Consider the following 22,353-nt stretch of genomic DNA (forward strand, 5'->3'; position numbering starts at 1 on the left):
TAAGGTGAGTACAGCGCGACTCAAAACCCTAGCCCCCCACTGCCTTGTGGGCACTCCTTGGAGAAAGGCTAAGGGACATCACCCTAAAAGACATACACACTCACTGAAGCTTTTGATCTGGCCTTTGGATTCGGTTTCAGTGGTCTAAAAGGGGGATGCTAAGTCTTGGGCAGCCTCCACTCCTCCATACTCATGCCTAAGTGTATGCGTCAAAGGCCTTGGTGTGATGGTCATAGACCTCTTACACGTATACCATGATCCAGAGGATCGATGGTGGCCTACGCTGCCACTCTTGGTACACAGATCAGCATATTGCTAAAGTGTAATTTTTTACTCTTTTCCTCTTAAAACTAAGATTATCAACTGTGTTGCATTATCAACTGTGCTGTCTCAATTAAAATACTTGTCAAGGAAGCAAACTGCTGGAATACCCCTTGGCTTCTGTAGAAAACTGTTGTCTTTGAGAGAGTAGAGTTAAACATGGATAGTGAACAGGAGGTCAAGCTGTTAGCTTGCCTGGTACATTTACTGAGCTACAATAAAGATGCCCATTTTAAGAGGATGGATATTGATTTTTCTGAAGATGGATGTTTAGCATTTTCTGAGAAAGTTGAAGATAGTTTAAGTAGGATAACAGGAATCAAGTTGCCAGAAATCCTAGCCACTTTTTAAAAAAGAAATCTGAGATTTGTGAGCTTATTTAATATTTTACAGTAGAAAAAAATGGAACTTATTGTTTGGCTTATGCTGATTTAAAATAAATGACTCCAGTGAATTTTTTTCCTTCATTGTAAAAGATCAGCACCAAACTGATGGCAACTTATTTATTTCAAGAGTACTACATCTTGATATAGTTCTTTCTTCTGAATCTGATTCAGTTCTTAATTTTCATGTTTGTATATAGACTTTATTTTAGCCCCAATAAATGTTTTATGTAGGTAGCAGGGAGAAAAAAGAGAAAAAGAAAAGACTTTATCTTTACACTTTGACAGTAATTTTGTCTGTATAAGAACTGCAATATCAAGTCATTTTTCTCTTGCCATTTTCTCTTGTCAAGAAAGACATTCTGGTCTGTTTTAGTGTTCCAGTAAGTTTTGCCCATCTGGCTTTTAAATTAATTCAAATGGATGAATGAATAAAAAGCTGAGTAATAAGTTTTAGTTGTATAACCCCATGCTATGTCAATGTGTCCCTGAAAATCTAAGGCTGTTTTCCTTCCTTCCTTTGCTGCTAGCAGGTTAGGTACTATAACATCCTTCCTGAATTTCTATCAATAATTTATAAGCCTCAAGGAAAAAAATACATTGAATATACCCCAATGGTCTTATACCAAGAGATCATAAATGTAAAGTGTGTGACACAATAATAGTGCGCAGGCCATAATCAATCTCCATAGAGTAATGCATGCAAAATTTATAAAGGAAAGGTGAGTATAAAGACATTTTTTAATTTAAGGTAACCCAACTTAATTGGACTGTTCTCTCATCCGTTTATAATTTCACTAAAATGATGTATTGTTGTTAACTATTTGAATCATTCCCATCCATTCTCATGTCTTTTACTTGTAATTCTGGTTTAATGTAACTGAAAAATAATCATGCATTTCTGCAGCATGTGACAGAAAAGAGAATGCACCTGGAGAAAGTTACAACTACCGAGTACTAAAACCCTGTTTAAAAAAGAATGTTGCCAGTTACAGAAACTGGTTTAAACCTGTAACAGAACAGACATTCAGCGCACGTAAACTAGTTTCAAAATGGCCAAAACCAGTGAGAGAGAAACCCGGTTGAATGTAGTATCAGACTTAACTGATTTGGCTCAAACTGGTTTATGCAATGTCTGTCCCAGGCCCCTTGCTAGTTTAAGATAAACCAGACATTCCCAGCATCCCAGCATACTCTCTGGGCTGGGCAAGGCTCTCTGCTTCAGCCCCAGGGCTGACCCTGCCCCTCTGCTGTCTAGCCAGAGCAGAGACCAGCCCTACTAGAGACACTAGCCGGCATGGCCCCGTAAAGGCAAAATAGATAGGGAAGAGGTTAATTCTTCCCTCCTTCCCCTCTTCCCCCACCGCACCCAGGGTCAGCCTGTCTGCCCGGGAGCAGAGAGGAAGGGGCTGCAGCAGTAGCCCCTGGAGCTGGTAGACCCAGGCTGCAGGGAAGGGACAGAGGGAGGAATTAACCCTTCTCCTTGCCCCCTTCACCTTAACAGGGCCATGCTGGGTTGGTTGTCCCACAGGGTGGGGAGGGGGGCTCTGTTACATGCTGGGGGAGTGGGGGTAACTCTTCCCCCTCCTCCTCCTCCCTATTGTGCTCCTTTCTCTTTGGGGGTGGGGAAAAGGACTACTGCATCTTTCATCAGCAAGGAGATTGCTGATGAAACCCTCATCTCCTCTTCTGTGTTATATTTGGCTTAGATGAAATGGGGAAAAAATATATGTCCATCTTTCTATCACTTGACTACGCTTTCCCAACAACAATGGAATTGAGCTGTCACATAGGCAACTCTGGCTGCTTATGTATTTTCCAACTTTTCTGCAGTTCCCTAGCTGAAAAAGGTCAAACTGGATTCAGAAGGGTTAGAAGCAGCTTTGCAATGAGGAGAAAGCTGTATGTAATTCTAGGAACTGCTGTGCTGAATCAAACTGGTCCATCCATCTCAACATCTAAAATTTAGGGAATTAATAAGTTACGTGCATGTGAATCTTATTTGCCATGTCCAAGGAACCTCTAATGAGCTTTAAAGGATTGTCCCATCAAGTAGTTGGACTTTTTTTAAGGCACTATTTTGTTAAGGAAAAGAATAACATTTTAATGAGAGAGAATGCAATAAAGTTAAAATGGCATATAATGCAAGTGTCTGAAAATAAAAGACAGTGACTTGCAGTTAATAGCAGCATGGGCATCTGATGTAGCTGGGATTTTAGAATCAAATGGACAAGGAATATATCAGCTTTAATGCTTGGTCCCCACCTCCTGGCCACTGAAATTAATGTACCTCAGAAACCTGGTTGGCAGGTCTGGAAGTTGGACCATTTACAAAAAGGGGTCTGTTTTTCTCAAATGCCTTCCCCCATAAACAGGGTTGTTTCGTAGCTGCCCCAGGATGTGCAGGTCTGGGTATATTCTGTAAATAGAACATGAAAGTAGCTAGACTTCTCTTGCTCCTTTTATAGTCATATAGTCATTGGCACATTTTGGATCTCAACCCAAAATGTTACTGAAGAATTTCAGCTTCCGTTAGTATTAACAATTGATTGCTGATAATCATACATCAATTATGAAACATTCACTTCTATAAAATCAGGTCAGTCCTAAATTTAAGTCAGGTGCTTAAATCCTTTTCAATACTTGTTCATCTCTCACCCTCATCTACTTTGGGGCAGGTAATCCTATTGTAAATATTAGATCATATTGGGCGCCCCTGACTGCGCATTTGGTACTGCACAGTCATTTAGTACTTGCTACACATTGAGTACTTGTAGATGCACTCCCCTACTGCGCAATCCCAATGGTGCATGGTTATTTCTAGATGCTACAAGCTGACTAGGAGATAGAAGGGAAAATGGAATGAAGAGTTTCACCAACATTTGTTTTGATGAAGAGCTGGAAGGCTTATCAGAAAGGGTCTGTCTGCTAGAAGCAAAGATATATGATGTAGACTTGAAGTGGAAAACCATCATGATGGGAGCGGGGAGGAGTCCACTGGTTATTCTTTGTTGGAACAAGTGTAAGTGTTATAGTCAGGTTCTCACTGATAGATCCAGCATGACCACACCAGGCTGGGGGAGATGTTCAAAGAAATGGATACTTAGTTGATCATTGGTTGGGTTCTTCCTGCCCTGATAGAGAGGTTGATGATCTTACAAGTTATGGAAATTAACAGATGCCTCTGAGTAAAGTGCCATGTCCTCACCTCTTCACCCTACCCAAAGACCAGCTCTTTCCTTTAGTGTGTTCTGGGTGCATGCAGATCTCCCAAATGGGGAAAGAGGAAGCTGTGTTTCCAGAGCAATTCTAACTGATGGTGTACCCTGCACTGCCTTTCAACAAATTTGTACCAACCCCAACACTAGCAACCTAGCTTAATCTTGGTCCCATAGTGTGATCTTCTAAACTGGAAAAGGATTGAAAGAAATGTGAAGCAAGGCAAGCAGAGCACATAACTCTAACACTTAATTTTGCTGAGTCTGTATGTGAATTTGCATATGCCTGCTCAAGGCAGAATGAATTACAAATGCTGAGTAAAAACTTTGAGCAGGAAAGATAACAGCATCTCTGCTGCAAGGGTAGGAAGTGGGAAGGGAATATTTTCAGGATTGCATTGGAAGTCAATAGTTCAGTGTATTCAGATAAACTTCCATGAGTGCATGGTGTTTGCAATTATTGATCTCTTTGACTGATTGAATACCTTGGAATGAATGAATAGCTCTGGTTAATTACAGCACAGCTTTAGGGCTTAGCTACAGCTTGAAATTTAATTTGTACCATTATATAAAGAGTTGATTTAAAGTACAATAAATTATTCCTGTATAATGCTGCAAGTTGAATATTCTTATTCTGAAATAAGAGCATCTCAGTCCTCGACATTCTTGTTTCAGAAAAAGCGAGGCATGTCCCCATGAGTGCTTGCATGCAGTTTGCAGCACCACAGACTTGTCTGCAGTGCTGTAAACCACATGTGCGACACATGCAGGTGTTCTCTGTGCTGCTAATTAATAGCATGGTGGGGTTTTTTGACACCAAGAGTCCTGGTATCAAAAAGCCTGTGCCAGAAAAAACGTGTGCACCACGAAAACCAGATCCTGGCTGGCCAGAGTCACACTCCAGCTGCTGGCTAGGTTCCACATGCCTGGAACGCCACTGCTGGAGCCTCAGGAGGCCCCCATGCTCCCAGGTAAGGTTTCTGGGGCCAGCTCAGGTGCTGGCCCCAGCCTTCCCTACCCCACCCAGGGCAACTTGCCGCATGAAAGAGCATGTGTGCAGGGGCATTCCCTGGGGAGAACTAGCAGTGGCACATATTTGTGTCACTGCTAATTGTCCCCAGGGAACACACGTTCCCAGTCTTGGGGATGCACCCATGGGGCATGTCCAGACAAGCGTGCACGTGCCTCTTGCCCTGTCTCAAACCCCTTTGAGGCGACGCAATAGGCATGTGCAGGAATGAAAAAATGTTACCTGCGCTGCATGTTTGCAGCACGGGGAGAAAATTAGACCCCTGGATATCGAGTGCCAGTGAGTAAGGGGTCAGGGGGCTGGATGAGGGGAGAGGGGACCATGGGGGGGACCCCTGACAGCCCCACACACTCCCCCAGCCCCCTGACTTCTGCCCTGGCCAGCCCTTCCCCCTGCCAGCTGCTTGAGACCCCCATTCACTTTTTTGCCCTGCCCCCCCCCATAGTTAAAAAAAACAAAAAAAAAAGCCCTGGCACTTACCGGCAGTTGGAACAGCTATCTGGCTGACTGGGGCCCTGCCTGCACACTGCCGGACAGAGGGACAGCCCCAATGGCCCCAGCCAAGGCCCTGCTGCCCCCCCCCACGCTGTCCTGTGCTGCATAGGGGGGCTCTGCCAGGAGGCCCTGGATCCCCCCCCAGCCCTGCTTCTAAAGATAAGCAGAGGCTTTTTTCCCCCATTTTTTTCCTTGTTTTTTTCTGGTTTTCTTTTTAAAGTGACGGTGCCTGGGGTTGTGGGGGCAGTCATGGGGGCCTGGGGGTGAGAGCTGGGGGGTGAGGATGGGTGGAGCAGCCATGGGGGGGGCTGCAGCAGCTGGTGGGGGATGGGGCCAGGTGGGGCAGCAATCAGGGGGCTGGGGTGGGGGCATGTGGGCTTTGAAGGGGGGGTGATAGCTTCTACAGGAGCCATTTGGCCCCTTGCATGGGGGGCTGAACTCCTTGTGTGGGGAGCCGAATCCCCTGTTGGGGGGCTATAACCCCTGTGTGGAGTCATCTCCCCTGTGGGAGGGCAGCAAAACATGTATTCATTAATTCATGAAACATGTATTTAGAGTTCACTTTATTATTATGATGAGACTTTCTTTAACACTGTAGATATATCAATAAAACATTGTCTGCTTGCTGTCTGTCTCTCTCTCTCTCTCTCTCTCTCTTTATAGTGGTCTTTTGTTTTACTTATGGAGGAACATGGTTTTGGGGGTATTTTACAGAGTGACTTTGGGATTTTTTTTTTATCAGGGATTTTTCAGTTTTCCAATAGGAAACACCAGAATTCCTGCCGGGGAGACCAGTGGCAGGACCCTGCCTGCTCAGAGCTGGCACCTTGGACCCAGCTGGCTGTGGCTGACCTCCTGGCCAAATGGGGCCAGGAGGACATGCTTTGACAGTTCAAAGCAGGACACCACAACCGGAACATCTTCCGGGTAATAGCTGCCCAGATGGCCGGGCAGGGGGCACACATGGCAGCAGTGCCGCACAGAGGCCAACCCTGCAACCACAGTCCACTTGCAGCTGGGCCAGAGGGGCAGATGCCTCTACTGGGTGTGCAGTCCCCATCCGGGTCTGGCAGGTGTGCAGCAGGTCACAGCCAGGCAGCAGCGCCCACTGCCAGGCTGCTGCAGTGGGTAGAGGGTGCAGGGAACTCTCTGGGCTGCTTCAGCAGTCCAGCTGGCACAAGGGGTAGTGTCCCCAGGTACCAAGTGCCTGGGCCCCAGAAGCTCCTGAGAGCTAGTAGCTCTGAGCTACTTGCCAGGGTGGCTTTTTATACTGCTGGGGCCAGGACGGGGAAGCTTTTTATACTGCTGGGGACAGCACAGGTGCTGGCCCCAGGCTCTAGCTTCCCCTGGCTGCAGATCCGGGAGGAGCCAGGCAGGGTTATTTTGCCCCAAGTGGCACAATTTGCTCCACAACAAAGTGCATGTCCAAGCACGTGTGCTGAGGCAAAAAGCCCTGGCTCAAATTTGCACTGCTTCTATTTGAGCTGCAGCAAGCTCACGTGCTTGTATGTGTGGATGCACCCATGGAGTGCATCAAAGAAAAGCAAAGAGCATGACTAGACTTGGTCTTCCTTGGATTGTTGGTCCATGGGTCAAGCACAACATGCTGCTTCCAAATAGTGGAACAGCACTGTACTGCAACTAGCAATGCTCTTGATCTTATTTTCTTCAAACTGGACAGGGAGCTTCAAGAAGAAGCTATGCCTGCATACCACCAGAGACTGGGTGTACAACTCTGCATGTTTGATCCTTCTTGCAAGAGTTTTATTCTAGGAATTAGTATCCTAACTTCTTCCATGCTATGTTTCAGTGCACAAGCCTTTCACTTCTTTTTTCATTAAATTTCTTTTCAAGACATATTCCTATCTAGATGAACCAAAGGGACACCATTCCTAACACACATCAATCAAATGCCTCCTCCAATATTATAAGATACATTTTGGTATAACGATTGATAAAAGGGTAACATTTTAAGTTAATATGGTCCTTTGGCTCTGGGTGCAACTTTTCTTTTCTCTGGCCATTATTGCTCTTTAGTGTACCTGTCAGTAAGCAATCTGAGGGGGACGTGCCTTGCTTTTCCACTCTGAGAGGCAAGGATTTCTTAGGGTGATTTCTTTTTATTGGAACAACTATGTAGTTAGAATAAAGTTAGAAAAGCTTTTAAATGGAAGACATTCCTCATCAGGTCTCCTGTCATAAGCAGTGGATTTCAGTATCATCCATGTTATGGTAGTGTAAGAATGAAGAGACCTGATGAATAATGTCTTGCATTCGAAAGCTTGTCTAACTTTATTCCAGCTACATAGCTGGTCCTAGAAAAGATATTGCTTTAAGCAATCCTAGCCTTTTGCATAATTTCTGGACCATTGTGGCTACAACATCATTCTTATATTCCCACTTAACAAATAATAAACATTAGGAGAAACAAAAAAGATGTGTTGTGAGCATTTGTTACATGCAAGGTTATTCATTTTGATTGCATTGTGAAGAGGAGGGAGAGCTTACCATTAAAGAATACATATTTACACAGGAAAAATATTAGGGCTTAAGTTTCATATGCAGGGTTTCCAGCTTGGCATCTGTTCATTACAATCTTACGTCTGTTAAGCTTCAGAAAATTTCTATAAGCTGGAAACAGTGTTTCAGCTTCAGGTAAGGGTTATTTTTATCTTTCTGTCAAATGCCTCTGTTAAGAGTGAATTGGGCTATTAAGATGCAGGACTTTTTGTGATTTCCATTTATTGGGCTGGCTGCATAGTTGGGAGAGTTGCTGGGCAAGATTTTGAGCAGCAGGTGCCTTCCTCAGGAAATTTCACACCCAGATTTAGCTCTATTTCCTGCTTCTGTTCTTCCTTTAATTTCTTCCTTTATATTATCATGCTGTACTGTGGTAGAACCTAAATACTTGAAGGGCCCATATGCTTAAAATTTGTATTGATTATTGTTATGTGAGATCCCTGATTTACTCCTGCTGTATTTACCAGTAGATACTGTGTTCTATATCTATATTCACTTGTCCAATTCTCTTTGCTTCATTTGCTAGTTGAATATACAAAGCTTCTGTATAATTTATTTTCACTTACAAGCGCTGTATCATCATTAGTATATATGAGGATGTTGTGCTCTCCATTCAGTTCAGCTCCACCCCACATGTTATTTATGTTCCTGATTACTTTACTTTTCCAATGCCAGGTTGAATAGAATTGGAGACAGGCCATCTCCTTGTCTCAGTCCAGTTTTAATTGGGAAGCGGTTCAGTTTTCTTCCATAGGCACTAATTCTGTTTCTTGATTCATGCATATAAACTTTTGAGTTCAGACACTTTGTTGGGAATTCCAAATTTAGTTAATACAGCCCACCGGCTTTCTCTGTGTATAGCTATCATAGGTTTTCTGGAAGTGGTATGAACAGAATACACATACTTTGATTATATTCCCAGTTTTTCTCAGTATTTGTCTTAGAAGGCTTGGTTTGTCATCAGTCTATTCATGTGGAATCCACACTGGTATTCTCCCAGAATGGTAGGTAGTAAGTGTTAATGGGCAATTAAGACAACTGATTAGCAGTTATCTAATTATCCCCAAATCACCAGAAGTGGTGGCCAGACAACTCTAACTAAGCATTGGCCTACAGCCTGGCCCCACTTATCATATAATAATTAACTGGGGAAGCCACACAGAACCACAAAGGACACAAGTAAGAAGGGTAATAATTAAGTATATTATGAACAACAAACCATTTTTAAGAAAAAATAAGAACAACTACATTCCCCTCCTACACCTACCATTTGTCCCACACTAACCATCTCAATTAGTCAGTGTCCCAGCTGAGTTTGGCTTCCCAGGGCCCTCCCTCTGCTTAGATGCACACAAGAGCACAGGAGAGCTCTCACCCAACAGGTTCATTCTGTGCATCCACTCCTGGCTTGGCAATGGCCTTTGGTTGCCCCATCCCTCAGACCCAATACACCGCAACCATTACCTCTGTCCTTCCCGGACGGGGATCACTCACTCACACCTCACACACGCTGCGGGCGAGATCAGCCACAGCCCTAGGCTCTCACTCAAACAGACGCAGAGGACAAAGAGACAGAATACGTAGGCAATGGAGATGAAGAAGGTGATGAAGAGCCAAGACCAACCAGAGCCCCTCACATTATCCGCTTTTATAGCCCTGGCGGACAGGTAACTGTCAATTGTACGAGGCACCAATCAAACACCGGTGCACATGACACCTCTCTGTGCACTTCCCTCTTTTCTTCAGTGCACTTGGCACTCTACTTGTCCTTAAAATTTATCACTTTTAAGTCACTCAAATCACCTCAGAGGCTTCCTGCCCTTTCTCTCTCTGCAAACAGTACCAATCGCTGCATACGACACACCATCTTTTGCTCTCCGCACATTGCTCATCCGTACAGAGCATGCTCACACCTAGGGGGTTCATAAGTTGAAGATGGCCAGAACCTTCCCTTGCATTAGTGCATTAACACATATAAACTGTTAACCAACGCACAACCCCCAGTATCCCAGGAGGTTATGGTTGCACTCAATGTGCCACTTACAGTAAATGCTGTAGTACTTACTGCTAGAAAAATACTTATAGCTAACTCTTAATAGGAGAATATTTCTGTAATTTTAACACTCTAGTTGGCTGCCTTTTTTGAAGATGGACCATATTGAGTTTTCTTTCCAATCATCAGGTAGAATTGATGGCTTCCAGATAAGGTGAACTAATTTATGGTTTTGTTTATAAAGCTTTCCCCTCCATATTTTATCATTTTGGCTGCACATCCATCAGTTCCTTCTGCCTTACTGGTCTTAAGTTCTGCTATATTTTTTTTTCCCACTTGATAAATACATTTTTCTGGCACTGTGTTGGGTAGTTTAATAGTTTTGCAAAATATTCTCTCCATCTCTGTGACTGGTATCTTGTCTGCTAGAAGCCTTCCATTTTTGTTGCTGATGAGATGCTTGATATCCTTGCTTATAGTTTCTGACTCCTTTATAGAAATGTCTTATATTATTTCTACTGTATTGTTTCTTAATATCCTGGAGTTGATTCATCAGTTATTGACACATTTTACTTTTTAGAACTTCCTTTATTTCTCAGTTTCCTTATATTGCTCCCACATTCTGGTTTGAGTTTTGCTGGAGGAGCTTCTGTCTTACCAATTTCAATTTTTGTTTGCCTGCATTCTTTATCATACCTCCTGTTTCTTCTGATTTTCTCTTCTATCGCTACTGTTGTTTCTGTATTCTCTGATGATGACTGCCTATAGTTCCATTGATTGTTGGTACTTAGGACCTGATTGCTATTTCCCTGCATTTCTTCATTCATTTCAAATAGCTCTCGAAGTACCTGTAACCTGTTTTCAGTTTTTACTTGTTATTGTTCACTGACCTTTACTTGTTTACTTTGTTCAGTATCAATTTTTTCTATGTTCTGCAGTACTGTATTTCCTCACATTTCAATCTTGCTACTATTCTTCCTCCAAAAAAAATCCATGTCTAGATTACTGCCTCTGAAACTTCTTATATTTCATATAGAAACAGTATAGGTATATGATCAATCTGATTTACTGATCTATCTTGAGACAACCACATTTTTGTGTGTGGTTTTTGAGCACCTATCAATGATTAATTCATTTTTGGGTCCCTTTGATCTTCAGTCTCTGTTGACACTGAAATTAGTAATTAAAAGTTTTGCCCCCAACCCCTGCCCTCACCTGTCCAATAGACTTTAGTCTATAAAGTAGGCTGGGTGATGGCTAGAAAGCTGTCTGCCGGTGAACTTTCTCTGAAGGGTCCTCTGGAATTCCTTCCTTGTTCCCCTTCTATCTTTTTACACCCACTTATTCCTACCATATTCAAAATCCTGTGAATCTTCCTCTGGCTCAGAAAATTGTCATCTCTGGAAAGATTCAGTAGTATAAGTATGGGCCACAAGGGTCAATCACAATTGACAAAGTACTTTACTCTCTTGTCCAAGAAAAACAGCAGCAGTTACAGCTCCTGAGGATGAACTGCAGAAGAGTGAAGGCAGTTCTTCATCTCAAACCCTTGGCAGCATGTCTGTTGACTACATAATTAATAAAACATTACATTAGGCTACTATTATAGTTTATAAAACTAAGGATTGCTTGCCAATGAACCTGGTGAATACCTACTGACTTAGACTTTCTGGCAACATATAATATAGCATGTAGTTGGGAGGACTCCTTTTGGATTCCCGTCACTGTGGTGTTGTTCATATACATTACCTCATTCTGGCTTTTTCTGTAGTAAGTTTTAGCAGTCATGCAATAAAAGTTACTCTGCATTGGGCTGTACCTACCCAAGCTCTAGGTTATACATAGGTTTGGCAGAACTCAATTTTTATTTTTTAATGATTTTGGTGGATACTAACCATGTGTATTTTTAAGCATTTATTTCAATTTGTATTGATTTGAATTAAATTAACAATATAAAGATCTTCTGCTCCTGTGGCAAAACAAACAAAAAATCAAAACAAAAAAACCAACCCCAAAATGAATAGGCCAAGAAAAGACTGAAACTTGTATCCTTTGTAAATGGAGTCTTTCTCTCCATATACCAATCTCATCAGTAGGCTGTTTCACCTTTTTTAGTGTCTCCCTAGTTCTCTACAGCTGAATTGTCCCACTCCAGCATCAGGAATTCACTACTGCTTCACCTGCCTTCCTCCACAGCCACTGCTTCTAGTCAAGCTAAAATACTCTTTCCATCCCGTACCCCTTCAGGTGGGGATTTAAGTAGCCCATTATATCCCTCCAGCCTGCTGCTCAGCACCTGTGAATGAGCAGCTAATTGCTTAATTAACAAGTCATTAGGTTGCCCACTGTTCTTCTCTTGAAAGAGACCAGCTCTCTATACTCCAGCCTGTGACTCCCTTCTGTTTCTATTTTTGATTATTAATGATGGAAATAATTTTTGTCAGTTATGTGAGTATGACATGCAATCAACATGTGCCAATAAAAATCAAATCCTGCCAAGCCTAGTTATACAGTAATAGTGAATTAATAACTAATATGTTTCAAGAGTTCAACATTTAGAAAGACAATATAATGATGCCAGATTACTTTTAGGGTACATACACTTTCTAATGGAAGCAGCTAGTAAAATAGACATCTAGCTATCTGGGCAATTCCCTCACATTGGATAAATGAGCCAGCCCTCTTATTTATTCATATTGTGGAAGCAACTGGAGTGGACCATGTCTACTAGACTTAGATACTGTATGAACACAGAACAATGGGTGGCCCCTATTTGTTCCCATCTGTTCCAGCACTTAACAACCTTCATAGATGCAAGGGAATTTTCTAACCTAAATCTCACATATTGCAGTTGAAAGCCACTACTTCTTCAGGTTAGATATGAAAAACAGCTGTAGGATTGCTTTCTAATTCAGATTGGGTAAGTGCTTAAACTGTTTACCTAGAGAAGTGGTCATATCTCTATCATGGAAGTTTTTAATTGCATGTTAGACAAACACTTCTGAGGTAGTTTATGTTGATCTTGCTTTGAGCAAGGGGTATGACTCCTGACCTCCTGAGAAACCTTCCATCCCTAACTTCCCATGGTTCTATTATCTAAATGAACAACATAAAGATTAGGCTTGATGTCTTTGTTCTGTCTTCTTTTCTGGGAATACTTCATGTTACATTTAGGTTGCTCATAGTCTTTACAGTTGACACTCCATTTGAGTTGGCTAGTGTCCATTACTGACTTCATCCAGTACACTTGAGGCCATGACTGGAAGCTTGTGGTACTTTAATGTAGACCATTTCTGAAACTGCTGGGCAGTAAAGAGAGGTCAATTTTGGTTTGTAAGTGTTTTAGTTGCCTGAAGACTACATCAAAGAACAACTGAGACTTGTTCAAAAGCATAAATCATAGTCCTTTCCCAAACAGAATATTTAGTCAAGCATGACTTGGAAAACCTATCTATGCATGTTTGAGAAGAGAGATCCTGGTTGGGAGAAACTAATTGAAATAGTCATGCTCAGATGTTTGTCAGAAACCCCCAAGCTATCTGGAATAAACCAGGTTTGCACCTTAAACTCCATACGCTGTGCACAGCTGCCTGCGTAAGAATTCTTGAGTTTGGTTATATTAATTTGTGTTTTCCCCAATGCAACATTTCTTTAATCCTATGGCTGGTTTCCATTCTAAGGTTCTGCCATGATCCAATAGCTGGGACATGGCTTTTACTTTGGTTTGTCAAGCTGAAAATACATTCTCATAAATATCTGATGCTGTCAGAAAAGGATTTTTTCTTGTTAAAAGAAACAGCACATCTTGCTGCTTCTCACTACACCAAAGTTTTAAAACATATATTAAACAATGGGTACCTGTCTAAATATATCAAATAGCTATGTCACGGGTGAGGGGGTGAGAAGGGGATAGGCTGCTTACAGGCATGAAAAAAAATAACTGCAGGACTTTTAACTCTGTGTGCCCCCACACTGAGTGCAGCACATGCCCAGAAGAGGCATTGTGTTAGTTTGACCTAGTTTGCCCAACATCTGTACAGATTGTGCATTTCAGCAGGGCTTTTTGGCACTTTTACCTAATGGCTGATTGAATCAGTTTTAGATAAAATTGCCAAAAAGCCCCAGTGAAATGCCCAGCTTATACAGATATTGGGGAGCTGGGTCAAACTAACGTGCTTCCTCTTCTGATAAAGCACTGGATTTTTTTTTTTTTCACATCTGTCAGCAGCCATAATTGCCAACCTACAATAATGAATTTTATGAATTGGAATGAATAATGAATCTATAATGAATTTTAAATCACAGTAGTTAGAAAACTGAGTAGAATGCACAAGCAGTCTTTGTTTTCTTTTGTCTATTCCAGATCACAAAATGCCAACCCCTTCTCTTTTATCTGTATGCATGCACAGGCCTGCAAACTCATTTCTCAGCCTGATACCCTTAAGTTATTGACGAGACCTTGGTTTATTGCCTTGCTCTCCAGTTTACTGCTGCAACTTCTAGATCTACCTGTACTAAACATCTAGTTTAGCTTCAATGAACTAAATTGATCCATTTCAATAAAATGAAAATTGAACTATTGGCCACTTCCCAGTGAGCACCCTTTCATCTTAAGCAATCATTTTAAGTATCCCCAAAATGTCTGGTATTGTTTCGTTTGATGTGCGTTCCGAGACCACTTCTACTAAGGACTTGTTTTTCTTCCTTCAGGAAATTCTTGAGAGCAACCACTGCATTGCTCTCAAGAACATTATTACTCAACCACAGTAATATTACTGCTGCCCACAATGCATGTCCTTATTGAATCAATGTTTCTTAGTTTTATTTTTTTAAGGGGAAAAATGAATAGGATTCTGCTTGAAAGTATTTAGAATGCAGTAAAGCCAGAGTGTTTCACTAGAATGACTTTTAGTTCATTTGCTTACCTCTTAAAGAGATCCAAATTTGAATTCGTTTTAAAATGCAAACCCTCTCAGCCACCAGGCAGTTTTCCAGCAGTATAATTTAAATGATGGAAAGCTGAACTAACACAGTGCCTGAAAGTTTTCCAGTTCATACAGCAGAAGGGGCCAATATAATCACTGTAAAAATTTTTTTTTTTTCCAGAATGAAGAGAAATGGAAATGCAAATAGCAATCTGTTAAATGGGATTTTCACTGAGAGTTGTTTTAATATCACTAGACTAACTAGGTTTTTATACGCAGTTCAAATACAGGTAGACTCTGTGTTTAAGGAAAAATACCTTTGTGAATATATTCACATAACCTGATGGTATTTCATGTCAACTTCAGGGGTTTACACTGGTTTATAATGGCTACACTAGACTAGCCTCAAATGAAATCCTGAGGAATTTCAAAGCAAAAGGTATATGGGGGGAGTTTAGAGCTTAGTTTTGACTTGGTACCTACAGGTTTGAATCCCTGGCATTCTAGTTGGTCAGTGTGGCATTATGGAGACTAGATCTTCAGTTCAAAAGGATGGAAGGGAATTTATATCAGCCAGGAGGATGACAGCATTGAAGAATCCTGGGAGGATGTTGGTACTCACCTGATTAGTATCTTCCAGCTGCTGAGACATCCTTTTGTTTCAGTTTTTGTGGATTTGAGAGCAGTATATGTCTTCTACTGTGTTTCCTGCTTTTGTTTCTCTCTCTCCCATTGAATGATCTATCAAGTTTAAGTACCACCTCTTTTTTGCAGCAGCAGTGAGTGTGCTTTGCCTTCATTCTCTCTGGTAGCTAAGCCTGTAAGATCTCTTAATTATAGTTTTCTCTGATAATGTGTTGAATGTGTATGTTACATATATTTTGGGCATATAGAATTTTCCTAAGGCATCTAAAAATTGAGCTGCGGCTTGCCTCTTGTTATCTGTGGTTTGCCACAGTCCTTGTGCAATGCTGTATCCTGCATAGCTGTTCTGTTTGTCATGCCTTCTATCTCCAGTCTTACAGCTACACTGGAGGCCCTAAAGAAGTTCCATTTTCCTAGGCCTTCCCATATTTCTCTTAACTAGGTACCAGAATAAAAGAGCTGATTACGCTAAGTGAAGGTACTGACTTACAGGACACAGCTTGGAATCAGAAATATAAGGCTGGAAGGAACCTAAGAGGCCTCTGATTTGAAGCAGGATCATATGTGTCCAAACCATTCCAGGCAAGTGTTTACCTAACCTGCTCTTAAGGGCTAAGTACAGACAGTCAAGGGCTGCATCTATTCAATTTTCGCAGGTTAGTCTAACCTGAGTAGGTTGAATCAATAAGCAAGTGAACAGATGTTCAGTTTTGATTCTGGAAATGCAGCCACTTACCTGCTGTGGCACAGGCCAGAAGCCAGGGGATGCTAGAGCACACCTCCCTGCTCTTCTGGAGCAGACAGCTTAGGCCAAGGCTTGCCCACCCAGCCTGCAAGGGGGGCTTTGCAAAGAAGGTGAAAAGCATCCTGGAATGCTGGGAGAGTGTGACTTAATTTGAATCTGGAGGGGATATGAGAGAGATGTTCAATAAACAGATTTAACCTAAATCAGTAAGTCTTTTACTACATCCATCCAGGATTATCTTAAATGGTTTTGGTCATTTTGAAAGTGGTTTATGTGCACTGAACTTCTGTTGTGTTACAGATTTGAATTGGTTTCTGATCACTTATACTGGTTTATATGTAATATCTGTCCCTAGCCCAGAACTTACAAGGGTAGTGATTTCACATCCTCTTTAGGTTGTTTTTTCCAATGCTTAACCACAGTCAGAGTTTGAAAGTTCCTCCTGATATTCTAAATCCCCCTTGTTGCAACATACACTAATACCCAGAAATTATGTTTCACTTCTCTTGTAATGTGACTCACAGGGACAGCTATGTATTTTGGAGTTTGAAGGAAGCAAGAAGTTGAAGAGGTTTTAAACCTCCAGGAGGGCTCTTCCTTTAAAGCCTTCCCTTTCAGCAAGTAGTGCATAAGAATTTTATTTATTCTTATCTTCCCCAACCAGTGGGGATCCTCTTTCCTAGTATAAATTTCAATTTAAGGTTAAATACAAAGCTCTTGAGTGCTGGTTGTAGAGGTTCTTTCTGTAGTTGGCTTTCAGACTATGTAGGCTTTTTGGTTTGTTGCAGAAACCTCAGTTAGTGTATCTTCTTGCATCGTCCTTTCATCTTGTCTGCCCTACTGAAAGGTCAACCCAAGAACACTAAAAATAACATAGCATAAACGTCTGCATGTGTGGAGACCAGAAAATGAATTGATTTGATCAGAAATCAAGATAAAGCAATGTATTAGTTTACCAAGAAGGCTTTGCACAACAATGAGGAAAAAATTTCTTCAAACCAGTTTTCTTTATCTTCCGTTCAAAAAAGGTTTGCTAATAAGAAGCTTGATTTTGCTTCCTGGCTTAAATTGCATTTTGGAAGGTGTTTTCATCTTCACAGTTCCCACTAAAGAGAGGTTTACTTGAGAAATTGGAAAGTCTTTATATAAACTGAGACATCCTTGTCTTGTTCATTCTTTGTTTTTATCTTACTTTAAATTGCTTTTCACATTTTCACCCTAACTCTTTGGACTGCAGCTCATGTACCCACATACAAGTTAGCTTTGAACTAACTGTTGCCATAGCATTCATAGCAAACTAACTTCCTGAGTGTTTACTCAGCTTTCTGTCACAACTGCTAGCAGTGCCTGAACCAGCTAGTTCAAATCTAGGGAATATATTCAGTTGGCATTGCCTCAATCAGTAATATTTACAAGATGGAAAGTAGTAGATTTGAGCCACTGGGACTGTTCAAATGCTTAAAATTAAACTTAAGTGCTTTGGTGGATGAAATCACAGGAAGAGGATGTTTGAGAGGAGAGAATTTGACTTTCTGATCTTTCTCAGAGGCAAAGGAAATATGTCCAGGGGACACTCAAGTTCTAAATTATGAACATATGCTTGAGTCCTTCGATAAATCAGGGCTCACTGCCAAAAAAAAGGAGTTAAACTGGACTTTATGTGTAATCATAAAATGATGTCACCCACCAACTGCTGTAAAGTTTGACACTGGTCACTTCTTATTTTTGACATTTTAAATAATGTATTTTGGCTTCTGCTCTGACCACAGTGTTATAAATAGTTGTTAAAAATCTACTTACCTGCCTTATAGCACACAACAGCTTCCCATAACAGTAAACAATAATGAAAAAAGGAATCACAAGGCAAAAGATGAAAAGACATATGATGTAGGATACATTATTTGCATCCCTTGAATGCCAGTTGACTGAACATGTTGTCCCTGGTCCTTCTGGTCCATAGCTGCTCCATCCAAAAAGGGGTGGTAAGGTCCAGACTAAAGAGTATATCCATGACCAGAGGATTCCCATCCAGACTTTTCTATAGTTTGTGGTATCTGCTTCTGTAGTTCTCATCATTGTACAGTACCGCTCATAAGAGAGTATGGCCAAAGATGTAAGTGATATGGTACCTGTAATAAGATGCATTCATTTTAATGCCAAGAATGGTTTGATTATTTTTAAATTTTTGCTACTATTACAGCACTGAAAGATAAATCAATGGTTAAATTGGTCTCTGAGAAGAACAGTGTTCTCTGAGCTAGGATTCTTCAAATATAATGGGAGAGTACTGTGAAAGTGTCTCTGTTATAGGGAAGAGGATCATCCTCCTGAGACGTGCAGAAGGGATAATGGAATCATAATGGAATCGCTCCTACACTTAAGTTGGATAACTCATAGTTGGTCTCGAGCTGTACTTTGGTTGTCCGCTATCTGAAATAGATTCTGCCCTCAAGCTTAAATCCTAGTCCCAAGTAAATAAAGGTAAATAAAATCTCCTGTTTGGAGATCACCACAACTTTAACTCTCCTATGAAATGTGAACTTTCATTTCGACCTAGGAGAAAAGATTGTAAAAGTTCTCCTATGCCTGAAGAAGGGTGCTTGTGCCCCAAAGCTTTCAATTAAAGATTTTTTTTTGCAAAATCTAGTTGGTCTAATAAAATATCACCTCTACCACGAGTTCTGATTCCTTTTGCCTCTAGACTAATACAGCTCAAACCTGGATACTTTACAGAAGTAGATGCATTAATGGATTTTCAGGACTTGAACAGGCTTGAATAGAATTGCTCTCATGTGTCCAAGGCCACTTACATGCCTAATAGGCGTGATACAGTCTGGTCCTAAGCAAGATGTCATATTGATTGAAGATCTCATAGAAGTTGAGAGAGAAATTGTGCCACTAACAGCTGTGGGAGCAGGAGCAGATCCCAGATCTGAAGTTTCAGTTTTCTGCCTCTGCCTCTGCTTGTGCTTGTGCTTTGAAAAAAGTATCCCCCATCCACTCCTCTTCCCCACCCTCCTTCTTGAGCATGAACAAACCCCCTAGCTCTTTTCACATGCCCTTCCAACAGTCTCTCACTTTTGTGTGCACGGACACTGTACCATTTACACTTGGAGCCCAAGGGGTCCAAAGCAATTATGTGTACCATTTACAGGGTACCTACAGGGCTGCTTAAAAGTTCATAGATGCAATGTACTCAAAATATCAAAGCTTCTTTAGAAAACTCAGAGGCAGATAATGATTTCAAAAGATACATAAGCAAAGTCTTTACAAAAGATATTTTCATAATCCTTGTACTGTCTGCTGGTGTTCTTGACTGCATTTCAGAGTTAACACAAGTAAAAAGAATAAATCCAACATCCTATCTACCATGAAATAAATATCATTCCTGAGAGAGAAATTCTTTAAAATTTGTTCTATTGACCGCTTAAAAAGAGACATATTGGCCATGTTAGTGAATGCTATGGTGACAATATACTTGCATCACAATGCTCCCTGTTATTTTCATACTTCCGGAGAGTGCCAGATTGACCTTTGAACACTAAATCCTCCATTTATGTTTTTGCCAGAGAAAGGGACACTTGTTCATCTGGTTTCTCCTGTTTACTCTGAGCACGTGGATAAAGTGTAGGTGCCCAACATATTTGAAATGCTAAACTCTTGCTATGGGATTGTGGTTCAAAGCCTTTAAGTCAGTGACCGTCTTTCTCTTAACTTCAACACTCAGGTTTTGTGGCCAGAAAAGTCACTGTCAGTGAGGTAAGAAGAACAGCTAAGAAGGAAATAGGGTTAGGCCTAAATAGGATTCTTGTGCTGGGTGAGACAATTCCATGCTTAACCACATCCATTGCCCTTATTTCTCTCACACATACTGCTTCTCTTGCTTTTTCTGCTGCTCCATGCTGTAAACAGAAGCACCAAGTAAAGGTCTTTAGAAACACCTTTATTGCAGAAGTAGCTTCTGTGGGTGTTAGAGACATCTTGTTAAAAGCTTTTACACTGTTACTTGCATGGAATAATAATCTTCACCAAGGTATGATAGCGTACACCTTTCACTTAGGGTGCCTGTACACATGCGGGACGCTGTCTCCGATGCATCCTAATTAATATGTGTCAGAGCAGCCTCAATTTGAATCGGCTCATGCGTCCTAATTAGAATGCTCCAGCAGCCTCGCTGTTGCATGTATTCAGTGTCCCCACATTTCCAAATGGTGGCAGGGGTGCTTTACTAAAGTTTATCAAATGAGCTTTAGTTAAAGCACCCCTACCATCATTTTGAAGAGCAGGGCACTGAATACACGAGACACTGCAGGCATTTTAACTCTCAAGAGCCACTCTAATTAAAACACCCCTCCTCCCACCCTGGAGCATGTGTGTAGTTGCCCTTAGTGATCTCTACAAAGCTGGGGAAATGTTATTGTCTCCATTTTACAGATAGGATATCTGAAATACAGTGATGTGAAGCGACTTGCTCAAGCTTACCCAGTGAGTCAAAGTCAGGCCTTCAGCTCAGGATTTATTTTACAACAGAGCATTTGCCCTTAGTTCTTCTGAATCTCTCACATACTCAAACTACTAGATAACTGGTTTTGAGAGGAGCAGAACTGGGGAGGGGGGCAAAGGGGGAAGGAAAAGGAAGGGGGAGGGGGGAAGTTAGTTATACTGCATGTTAACAAGTTTGAGGTCTAATCTTTTTCAGCTATGCAAAAATACTCCTCCTCCTCTTTCCCTGCAGTTATGTTGGCCCCTTCCAGTAGGCGTTCCATTATATTTAGCAAACTGTTTTCTTTTTTTTAAGGAGGGCATCAGAATTCTAAGACAGCTGAATGATCTTGTAAGCTAAACATTTTGGGGTGCTTTATCAAAGCCTTTGATAAGGCTTGAAGCACTTCCTCTGCTTCTTTTTGAAAGAAGAATTTAGCAATAGGTAGGTAATAAAACATATGGAACAACTAACCATTCAAAACCTAAAATGTAACTAACCATGATATACTGTGCTCACAGAAAAATTGTATATTTATGTAAAAGAAACCTATGAAGGACAACAGACCTCTTTTTAGTGACTTAAATGGCCTTGAATAAGTTTTTTGGCCGTTTGGAATCTTCATGGCATATCATAAAGGGTTTTTTTACCTTTACCTTTTTAGGGTTCTAATTTAAGGGAAAGGGACACACAAGAACCCAAACATACTCCTACTTTGCCTGCTGCTATAAATGGGTCTTCTATATGTAGGACTATTGACTCAGGACCAAAGATGGTAAACCAAAGGGAAAATGAAAGAGATAAGTGATTGAAAATGCAAATACCTGATCAAAATACTGTATGTTCTCATGTATAACACATACCCTTTTCCCAAATATTATTCTGTGAAAATTAGCATGCGCATTAAGCAAGTAAATATGGTAATAACAGTATCTGTAGCATAAGCCTCCACTTGAGGGAAAGTGAAAGTGCTTCACAGGGCTTAGCATAGTAAGCATGCTAGAATAGGTGCTGACTTCTTTTTTTTGGCAGGGGGGGGAGGTTACCTAAGATGATGCCCCCTCCACCCCATGGCATGGCCAAAGTGAGCCCGTAGCAGGGTGGAGGTGAATGTGGGCTGCCCGCTGCAAGCTTTGGTTTCCCTGCCCTGCCTTTGGGAGCCCCATGCTGGCATCCCACCATGGTGTGGTACCCTCTGCCTGCCCAGTAGTAGCAGGAGACATAACTCTGCATCGCCACCCCTGCTACTGCCATAACGGCACAGTTGGTACAGGGCTCCTGGGGGGAGGACAGCAGGATGCGGAGCCCACATCTACCCCTACCCTGAGCACAAATCTTGGGGACATGTGCCTCCCCATGTCTTCTTCCTCCTCAGGAGCATGCAGAGCAGCAGGGAGTGGCCCCCGCTCCCCACCCCTTGGACAAGCAGCCTGTGATTCTGTCCCACACCCCACCCTGGCCCCAGGTCCCATGCACCACCCTGACAGTGCTCCTAGGCCCAGCCCCTACCCCACTCCTCCCTCACTCACTGTGGGGACCTCAATCTGCTCCAACCCATGGACTTACTTGTAGGTAGCTGGGGGAGCTGCTCTCCA

The 22,353-nt window shown here is 41.7% G+C and overlaps 1 protein-coding gene across 1 annotated transcript in view; it reads right to left on the minus strand.

The window, feature by feature from the left end:
• LOC102576134 (opsin-3) overlaps nucleotides 1-22,353 on the minus strand; it is a 60,482-nt gene that overhangs the window by 16,199 nt on the left and 21,930 nt on the right. The window contains exon 2 of the mRNA XM_019478701.2: nucleotides 18,076-18,404. Within this exon, the coding sequence (XP_019334246.2) occupies nucleotides 18,076-18,404 (329 nt within the window). The remainder of the gene's footprint in view (nucleotides 1-18,075; nucleotides 18,405-22,353) is intronic.

The sequence above is a fragment of the Alligator mississippiensis genome, chromosome 7 (assembly GCF_030867095.1).
Source record: "Alligator mississippiensis isolate rAllMis1 chromosome 7, rAllMis1, whole genome shotgun sequence".
Taxonomy (NCBI): domain Eukaryota; kingdom Metazoa; phylum Chordata; order Crocodylia; family Alligatoridae; genus Alligator; species Alligator mississippiensis.